Source organism: Anopheles darlingi, chromosome 2, assembly GCF_943734745.1.
Source record: "Anopheles darlingi chromosome 2, idAnoDarlMG_H_01, whole genome shotgun sequence".
Taxonomy (NCBI): Eukaryota; Metazoa; Arthropoda; class Insecta; order Diptera; family Culicidae; genus Anopheles; species Anopheles darlingi.
The window spans coordinates 65421057-65428556 of NC_064874.1; the positions used below are offsets into that span (position 1 = coordinate 65421057).

The following is a 7500-nucleotide window of genomic DNA, read 5'->3' on the forward strand; positions in this document are numbered from 1 at the left end:
CTGGTGCATCGGTTGTTGCGGAATCATGTGATTGGCAGGATCGAACTCACCCGGCATCAAATCGACCGGAACAGATTGAGCTAGGTTGTGCACTAAAGTGTCCACAGCTTTGACTGCTGCCACCAGCTCTGTCGCCTCGTTTGTAGACTTTGTATGTAAATGATTTTTGTGTTTCAGCGTTGCCTTGACCGAGTTCCCGGCAATCACAATTCGCGCCACGCTAGCCGCCTCCCAGTCCTGGCTCTGACCAACACCTTCCAAATTGCCAAAAAGCCATTGTTGTAGTAGCTCGAGCGAAAGGGAACAGTCATTGGCTGCAGTCTGTAATCAAGAGAAAAATCAGTGTCTAGCACTAGGCACTGGCAATTCAGTTCGCTCTTACCTGATTCAAGCCCGATATAAGCACTAGCAAAGGAGAATTTTCCAACGATTTAAGAGGTTTCTGTGGTCCTCCCTCATAGAATAGGTAATCCTCGACAAAGAAGCGTCCATCTGATTCTTGGTATCCTAAGGAATAACGTGCGATTATAAGATACAGCTCGAGCTTGGTTCAATTTTTAAACCACAATTTTAAACAGCATGTGCCGAATCTTTTGTGTGTGTGCAGCGAATTTCATAAATGAGTTTAGCCACAAAAACATCACAACAAAACAATGGTAAGCCTGTACACACCAAACACAAGCCTTGCTTTGAGTTTCGCTGAAGAATTTTGTCCAGCTTTGCCAATTATCCGATAAAGCATAAAGGTGTATTTACAAGCTTCAACGAGAGTTACGTGCGCACCAAATTTAATGTAATGTGTAATGGGTTATGTGCGTTCCAATAAAACATGTAAGTTGACTGCAAACTGCAAGAAGGGGTTGACTTACTATCTTGTCCTTGGTAGACGTAGAGAGGACGGGGTTTTCGATAGAGCAGATAGAGTAAAAGTTTCAACATGAATTCAGCTTACTATCAGCGCTTCGAGGAGCATGGTGATCAACAGCCTCCGCGATTGTTTGAACCAGTTACTGACACAAAAATAACTTACCCAGCAATGCGCAGACGACTCCCGTAACTACGGAATGCACGTCGATGTTTCCAACCAATCGAATTCGCTGCAGCGCATCCTCTAGTATAAGAATATCCTTCTCATCGGTATAATGGGACCGAGGTGGCTGCGGTGCCAACTGATTTTCCTCCGAAATTTCTCTTAGTATGCTCGGTTTCAGTTCCTAAAACAAACGAGGATAATTCTGAATTCGATCGTTCATTGATGAGCAAGCTAAACTCACCTGATGCTTGAATAGAGTCCCAATAATAACACACTTCTGTGGACATTCTTCCCGCAGATCCGCCAGCCGTTTAATCGGCATTTCTTTGCCCCACTTCTCGACCACGCGGCCCGATATCAGCGGCACCATTTCATCCAACCGCGAAGAGTAGATGAAGGAGAACTGCTTGGAGAAGTCGCGACTCTGAAAGTGGAACTTCTCCGATCGGTACACGTACTCCACCTTCAACCGTTCAAAGTTGGCCCCCGAGGGTGGGTTCGAGAAGTCCTCTGGAAACAACATTTTCCGCACTTTATTCTAAATTCTGAGGGATTTGAACGGAAAGCTGTTGGAGAAGACGATTTGCACAACACAACAACAACACAACACAGCTGTCGAATTTTTGCGCGCTCAAAATACAGGGTGACTCGTCGATTTGAAATCATTCTCCTGGCAACACTGTAGTTTGACAAACCCTATTACCAAAGAGCAATCGCACCTTTCGGGAAAATCGGGTCTCTTATTGTTTAAAAGACCCGAAATTGTTCTACCGGTGGGTCTCTTAAGCGTTAAGAGGCCCGAGCGATTGCTCTTTGTTAATAGGGCGGCATCTGGCCTCGAGTCAAAAAAAAAACTCTTCAGCAAATTATGTCGATTAGCCGGTGCTCGACGATAACCCGTTCTTTATTCTCAACTTCGATCCGCCTGTTCAGTTCCGTCGTTGCGAAAAACATGGAAAAGCACGAAGTGGTTCCCGACGTTATTCCGGTCGCACCGACCGCAGTGGCCAAAGTCTCCTATCCGAGCGGTGCCGTCGTCAGCGAGGGAAACGTTCTAACCCCCACGCAGGTTAAGGACGTTCCGACGGTCGAGTGGAACGCGGAAGGGGACGCGCTGTATACGCTCTGCATGACCGATCCGGACGCACCAAGTCGCAAGGAACCGACGTACCGCGAGTGGCACCACTGGCTGGTCGGAAACATTCCCGGTGGCGATGTGGCGAAGGGTGAAACACTGTCGGCGTACGTTGGTTCGGGCCCACCACCCGGCACCGGCCTGCACCGGTACGTTTTCCTGGTGTACAAACAGAATGGCAAGCTAACGTTCGACGAGCCGCGGCTAACGAACACCAGCGGTGATAACCGTGGCGGATTCGCCATTCGCAAGTTTGCCGAGAAGTACAAGCTGGGCAATCCGGTTGCTGGAAACCTCTACCAGGCGGAATGGGATGATTACGTTCCACTGCTGTACAAGCAGCTGGGAGCTTAGAGCGGAGGGACAGCGCCGCAGAAGCAGGGAAGGGCCACAATTGGTTTCGATTACATTCGTTTAAAGATGAAGAATCGCGCATTAATTCTCGGGCTGCCGCCGTGCCCACGGGGCATAGAAGTTGCTAGAAGCAAAAAATCAAAAAGAGGAAAAAGTAAATAAAAATTAACTCCACTGATAAGGACGGTTTCGTAATGATTTGCTTCCGCGGACTAATTTACAGCGTCATCTGTTACACCTGCTGATTATCGCATCGGAAAATAAAACGCAGAACGCCTCATCGGTGTGGAATGAAGAGACATTTATTTCTCAACGATACAACCCGCCGGCTCATAAGACTATTGCGAGTGCAGAATTAAATGCGTAAAGCCTTTCATGCAGCCCGTACAGATAGGAATACTATTGCGGAACACTACCCAACGAGTCCAGCCGAGCGGTAAGGGGCGACCGACGGTCTGTTTAAAGCTTCAGTCCCTGCATGGACCGGGTCAGTGTGTCGATGTCCCAGATGACCAGCTGTCCGTCTAAACCGGACGTACTGATGCGCTCCACGTTGCCCTTCTCACCTTTGTACACGCACAAGCAGCTGATGGCGTTCTGGTGGATCGATTCCAGACTGGTATCGGAATTTTCGGTCCGCAGATTGCGATCGAGCGACTGGAAGATGCGCATGGCCGAGATACCACTCTGCTCCTTCTTGGTCGATTGGTCCAGCTTAGCGGCCAGCACAATCTTCCCCTCATCCGTTACGGTGTAGATCAGCGGCACGCAGCTATGGCCGGCCACCAGGATCGATTGTGGTGAGATCCACTCACAGCATTGGAACGGAAGGTACTCCGTTTTCTGCTTAATCGCTACCCCGCCACCATTTGCCATCGCCACATTGATGGCACTGTCGTGTCCCACCCAGCAGATACGGTTCCCGTCGGCCGAGAAGCTCACACTGTGCACCCAGCCACCGCCGCTGGTCGAGTTCTTGAACTCGGCCAGTATCTGCCCGAGCGGTTTCTTCGGTCCCCAAGCCGTCGGTTCCGGATGCTGCTCGATGTCCTTGATGAAGGCGGAAAACACGCGCACCTTGTAGTCGGTCGATCCGGCCACCAACAGCACATTGTTCGGGTGCCAATCCAGCGATGTTACCGTCGAACGGATCGGCTTTTTGATATGCTTCGACACCCACCAATCGTTCTCCGACTCGAAGTAACACACCGATATCAGGCGTGCTCCCGAGCCGACCGCAAACTTGTTCTCCAACGGTGACCAGCGTACACAGGTGGCCGCTCGGTTGATGCGCAGCAACACCAACGTCGGCTTCCACTTGCCATCGTCGCCCTGCGTCCACACGTACGCATTCCGATCGACGGCACAGGTCACGATACGGTTCGTGTTCGGTGCCCAGTCAATGCCCATCACACGCAGATCATGTTGATTCAGGACATCCGTCAGCTTCCACTCCGCACCATCACGCTTGTAAATGTGCACCTCATTGTTGTTCGGCGAGATGGCGATCTCTGCAAGACAAAAATCCGGACATTCCAGCAGTGAGCAACATGGTCCAACCACCATCACCTATTGCGAGGTGAAGCGGGAGCAACTTACGCGACCGATCCTTATTCCAGGCGTGGCAAGTGATCGGATTTACGGTGCCACCAAAAGAGAGTCGTTCGGTCATGACGACGGAAGTTCGTGCGGCTGAATCACAGCAGGAGGCGAGATAAGCAGCGCAGCAGAGGAGGAAACGCCCTCGGTAAAAGTAGTGTCCCTGTTCCGACGGTTGGCGACGACCGGTGTTGGTGGTTTATGTGTGGATGCGGTAGCTGAGGAGGGAGATTGGAATAAAATTCGCGGACTCTGGTCCGTCTACACGAATCTTATCCGCTGCACCGAAGAATACCGAAACGGCCGGGGGAACGAGTTGGCTGTGGCACAGATTCCGCAAAAAAAATGATTCACGACGAACGAGCGGGGGGAGGGGGTGCGTCACAACAAGGCAGTGCTGCCAGTTCGTCGTTGTTTCATTCAAGGTACTTTAAAAAGACAGGTAGTTTCTTAACCGCTTTGACAGGTCACCATTTTCAATTTGTTTGACATTCATAGCAGGGCGCTTTTTATCAACAAAACCACATGAGTTTCAAGAAGAAGAAGAAGATGTGGGCAAGTTTGGTGATTTTATCAGGGAAAGTACCTGATTTCACTCTTTTTCGAATGTTTCAATGATTCATCTCTCTATTTAAGATCATTCGTGCGACCGAGTTGTGTTTAACAGCGAGTGAGCACGGTCCAGGAACGCTAGCTAGCTCTTGTTCTAGGCCGGGTGGCAAGACCTACGGACTGATACCATATTAGCCGTGGCCACACGGGGCGAAAACCCTAGCGCAAACGAAAAAATTAATGCCAAAACGGTTTCGCTTAACCCTTACACGCTGTCAAACTTTTATACGTCCGCGGACTTTTTCGCTGAACCCTTGACGCTATCGAACGCTTTATTTACGAAAATGTAGGTTCTTTTCGTATTGTTTTTGCATTTTTAATATAAATATAATAGCAACAGCAACAAAATCGTTAAAAACTGCAAAATTTATTCGGAAATCAACTTCAGCGGCCAAAACACAGATGAAAACAATACGTTTGACATTTCGGCATAAATTTTCGGGTTTTTACCCCTGCCACACGAAGCGAAAACATTTTGGCATTAATGTGCAAATTTGCGCGCAAATTTTCGCCCCGTGTGGCCACGGCTATTGAAACACTAGGAAGAATTTTGAGAATATTTGCATAAACTTTAACTTTCGTGCCACTTTTCGTGAATTTTAACTGTCATAATTCCACAGAAAAGCGAAAACAGCTCCGAAAAGAGCGTTCCCGAAGTAAACATCCCACCATCCCATGAATGTCAAACTCTGAAGTTTTTTCTAAAATACGATCGGGGATTTGTTCTGCATAAAGCTACCTGTTTTTTTTTTTTTTTTTTTACCGCAGCCATAACCGGCGACGAATCAAAACAATGCACGGACGCTCGCAGTTTTTCGGCTTTTCTCTTGTGAAAGATCGCAGTTTTAACGTGTAATAAGTAAGGTCCAGGATTTACAGCTTTAAGGTGAATGTTATCTGTCGAAAATGGTGTTGGCGGAAGTTGCAACCGCCATCCATGGCTTCTTCTGGACGCTGTACAAGTTCCTGCAAATTAGTGTCGTCGTCGGTCAACTGCTGTTTCAGGGAATCTGCTGGACGATTTCCGTCGTACACTTTTGCTCACAGAGCCTGTCCAACTTCTTTAGCGTCGTCTATGTGGACAATCGATACCTGCTGGAAGATGCCAGGGCAATGATCGTCGGTTTGCCGGAATTGATCTACGAAAATATTCATGCTGTTTACAACTTCTACTGTCGTTTGGCGACATCAATCCAAAGAACGCTGGATATCGTTCAGAATTTGCCGGTACTGGTAGTTGATATGGCAAAACAAAGTGTCGTGCTGTTCGGAGAAGCTGTCTGGATGCTCGCTACTCTTCCCGGTAAACTGCTGTTCGCTATATTGCTGGATGTGCAGGATGGATGTATCGACGCCTACCGGAAGTTAGCTGCCTTCGGATATTACTTGGTCATGGATGTGCCTTTAGAGGCGGCGGGAGGGTTGTCACTCGCCGCTTTTGCTTATTGCTATCCAAGCATTCCCAAACGGTTGGCCAGCCTAGTGATATTACTCGTACAGTTATCCACACGGCTAGTTAGCAGACTATGGAATCAGCTGGCATTCACAGCAACATGCCGTACAATCGGCACCAACTGCAGGATTCATATCATTCGTGGTCGCTCAATCCTATCCAGAAGCGCAACAACGATTTACGATCGCGAAATTCAGCCATTCATTCAAAACGTAGCCCGTTTTTTCATCCTCCGATCAACTCATCAAAGCACCGATGCACGATCGGTATCCCAACCAGCACCATTGCAATCAACATCGCCCAAACGATTGGAGGGACTTAAGATGGACAATTGCATCTTGTGCGAAGATAATTTACGCTCCGTGGCATTCGTTCCCTGTGGCCATTTTTGCGCCTGCCTTCGATGTGCGATAAACCTCTCCAACTACGATAGTTCTTGTCCCCTTTGCCGGACCCGCATAGAGCGTAATCTTAACATTTACATTGGGTAGCAACTACGCAACAGAATGACTGAAATTGAAGGACAATTCGTTAGTTAGTGTCCGCAGTGGTGTATCTAACTGCCAGATAGATTAAAGATAGATCCTAAATTAGCAATGAACAGTTCTACTAGCGAGATATCTAGGGAACGCAACAAACGAAAAAGACAAGAATCGAAAGTAAAAGTTAGTCTGTAAATAAAAATTTTCTTATCAAAATGATATCACCTGTTGATGTTTCAGTCTTTTTATTTACATAAGATAGGTCCTTGTTAGTAATCCATCGTTGTGTTTAATGTACAGATCTGTTTGATCAAAGCTCAAAACAAAGACTTCTATTCCATTGATAACATTGTATTGTCTCCGTCCCTCAACCATCGCCGACTGAAGCCTATCCTACAGATTACAGAGCTTGGAACTTATGCTCAAACACTGGCAGCCACATCCAGTAGCACACACATCGTACCGTTCGAACCATATTCGCATGTGCTCGGTGTGACCTCCGTGACCGCAGTGCAGGCAGGCGTTAGCAGCTCCTCGTACCGGTAAGCGACACAGGCTACAATATAGCACCGGTTTCTTGCACGTTGCACAAGCAGGTGCACCTACGCGGCAGCAGTGCAGGCACTCGGTCACGAACTCCACACAACGCGGTGTATCGACATAGTTCGACAGGAATTTGAGTACCTTCGCCCTCGGTACGAGCAAACCCCAGCGGTAAAGCATTTCCGCGTAGCTTCGTCGAAAGTTGTCGTACAGATAGCGATTATTATCTCCCAAAAGTCCACGATTGATCTCTCCGAATGGCGCTCCCGATGAACCGGCACTACCACTA

At 48.2% G+C, this 7500-nt stretch overlaps 4 protein-coding genes across 7 annotated transcripts in view; 1 reads left to right on the plus strand and 3 right to left on the minus strand.

The window, feature by feature from the left end:
* The window catches only part of LOC125952565 (DNA polymerase delta subunit 2), a 2131-nt gene extending 491 nt beyond the window's left edge, over positions 1 to 1640 (minus strand). Inside the window, exons 1-4 of the mRNA XM_049682110.1 lie at positions 1275 to 1640; positions 1031 to 1214; positions 383 to 507; positions 1 to 321 (exon numbers count right to left, since the gene is read on the minus strand). The exon at positions 1 to 321 is cut by the window's left edge and continues 491 nt beyond it. Of these exons, the coding sequence (XP_049538067.1) occupies positions 1 to 321; positions 383 to 507; positions 1031 to 1214; positions 1275 to 1556 (912 nt within the window). The 5' untranslated portion in view covers positions 1557 to 1640. The remainder of the gene's footprint in view (positions 322 to 382; positions 508 to 1030; positions 1215 to 1274) is intronic.
* Positions 1641 to 1823: 183 nt separating this feature from the next.
* Positions 1824 to 2734, plus strand: LOC125952575 (protein D2-like). Its single transcript, XM_049682123.1, has one exon. The coding sequence runs from the start codon at positions 1902 to 1904 to the stop codon at positions 2520 to 2522; it is 621 nt and encodes a 206-aa protein (XP_049538080.1). The 5' UTR covers positions 1824 to 1901; the 3' UTR covers positions 2523 to 2734.
* A 60-nt stretch (positions 2735 to 2794) lies between these two features.
* LOC125952566 (actin-related protein 2/3 complex subunit 1A-B) lies at positions 2795 to 4489 on the minus strand. The gene is made up of 2 exons (XM_049682111.1): positions 4122 to 4489; positions 2795 to 4033 (listed from the first exon to the last, which is right to left on the minus strand). Exons 1-2 carry the CDS (start codon positions 4192 to 4194, stop codon positions 2982 to 2984), a joined length of 1125 nt encoding a protein of 374 aa, XP_049538068.1. The 5' UTR covers positions 4195 to 4489; the 3' UTR covers positions 2795 to 2981.
* A 2390-nt stretch (positions 4490 to 6879) lies between these two features.
* Positions 6880 to 7500, minus strand: part of LOC125952553 (GATOR complex protein Wdr59) — a 4968-nt gene continuing 4347 nt past the window's right edge. For 2 of the 4 annotated variants that reach the window (XM_049682083.1, XM_049682082.1), the window contains one exon: positions 6880 to 7500. This exon is cut by the window's right edge and continues 152 nt beyond it. In XM_049682083.1, the coding sequence (XP_049538040.1) occupies positions 7062 to 7500 (439 nt within the window). In that variant the 3' untranslated portion in view covers positions 6880 to 7061. The other 2 variants (XM_049682084.1, XM_049682085.1) reach the window with 1 other exon arrangement.

Coding starts and splice junctions, on each gene's coding strand:
- LOC125952575 (XM_049682123.1), top strand. CDS start 1,902: ATGTCGATTAGCCGGTGCTCGACGATAACCCGTTCTTTATTCTCAACT.
- LOC125952566 (XM_049682111.1), bottom strand. CDS start 4,194: ATGACCGAACGACTCTCTTTTGGTGGCACCGTAAATCCGATCACTTGC. Junction 4,034..4,121: donor CTGGAATAAGGATCGGTCGC/GTAAGTTGCTCC, acceptor TTTGTCTTGCAG/AGATCGCCATCTCGCCGAAC.